This window comes from Myzus persicae, unplaced genomic scaffold, assembly GCF_001856785.1.
Source record: "Myzus persicae strain clone G006 unplaced genomic scaffold, MPER_G0061.0, whole genome shotgun sequence".
Classification (NCBI taxonomy): domain Eukaryota; kingdom Metazoa; phylum Arthropoda; class Insecta; order Hemiptera; family Aphididae; genus Myzus; species Myzus persicae.
In genome coordinates, this window is record NW_019103851.1 from 1 (window position 1) to 1010 (window position 1010).

Consider the following 1010-nt stretch of genomic DNA (forward strand, 5'->3'; position numbering starts at 1 on the left):
GACGCCTTCAATCAATAACTGTTTGACATCGGGTAATTTGTAGGTTTTGTTATTCATCCTTACATAATTTTTAATAGATGACCAGGCCAATTCTATTGGATTGAGTTCGCAATGATATGGTGGTAATCTTTCTACAAAACAGCCATGTTGTTTTACGAGTTCGTCAATTACGTATTTTTCGTGTTGAGGCTTATTCTTCTTCACAACATCCAAAAGTTGTGGGATGATCATTTTATGCTTGGGTCGATGTGTAGGTATATTCCTATCCTCCAACCATTTAATAATTTCGGCCTTATTGTTTTTCGTCGTAGGTGCTTTGTCCATCTTCACCGAATGATATGAAGCGTTGTCCATAATTATGACACTATCCTTTTTCAATCGAGGCAAAACACTCTCCATCCATTCGTAAAATACTTCTCCGTTCATCTCCTCATGATAATCCCTAACATTTTTTTTTGATTCAAAACACAACAATGCGCCTGGTACAAACCCATCTTCAGAACCAATATTAAGGACAATAAGGCGTTTACCTTTACCCGAGGGATTCACGGCACCGGTTGTTAGGCCTTGTAAAAATGCGTCCCGAGGTGATTTAATTGTTGTGTCGACCCACGTCTTACTTGTGCATTCACCAGCATTTATCCACGTTTCATCTAGAAAATACAAATGTCGTCCCTCTTCACGGTGTTTTTCTAAATTTTCAAGAAACCGTCTACGCCACAGAACAATTTCTGTTTTTTCGGTCAGTGCACTGTTTCGACTTCGTTTGGTGTACCTGAATTCCATTAGTTTTAAAAGGTGAAAAAGATTTGTCCGTGAAATATGTGGCAGAGAGTCGTCGTCGGAAACCACTTGATGTATTTTATCAATTGTCGGAATTTCTCGTTTATACCAAAAACTGTGTACATGCCTACGAATCACATTCCTATCGAACTCGTCAAAAGTATCACGGAAACCTAACCTAACACGTGTTTTACTTGGAGATATAATTTTTTTCGTCCTGTTATATT

At 38.2% G+C, this 1010-nt stretch overlaps 1 protein-coding gene across 1 annotated transcript; it reads right to left on the bottom strand.

Annotated features, from left to right (window-relative positions):
* Window positions 1-63: 63 nt before the first annotated feature.
* LOC111035450 lies at window positions 64-786 on the bottom strand (the record flags this gene model as incomplete). Its single annotated transcript, XM_022317077.1, has 1 exon — window positions 64-786. A coding segment is annotated over exon 1 (723 nt), but the record flags the coding sequence as incomplete, so codon positions are not given.
* Window positions 787-1010: the final 224 nt, after the last annotated feature.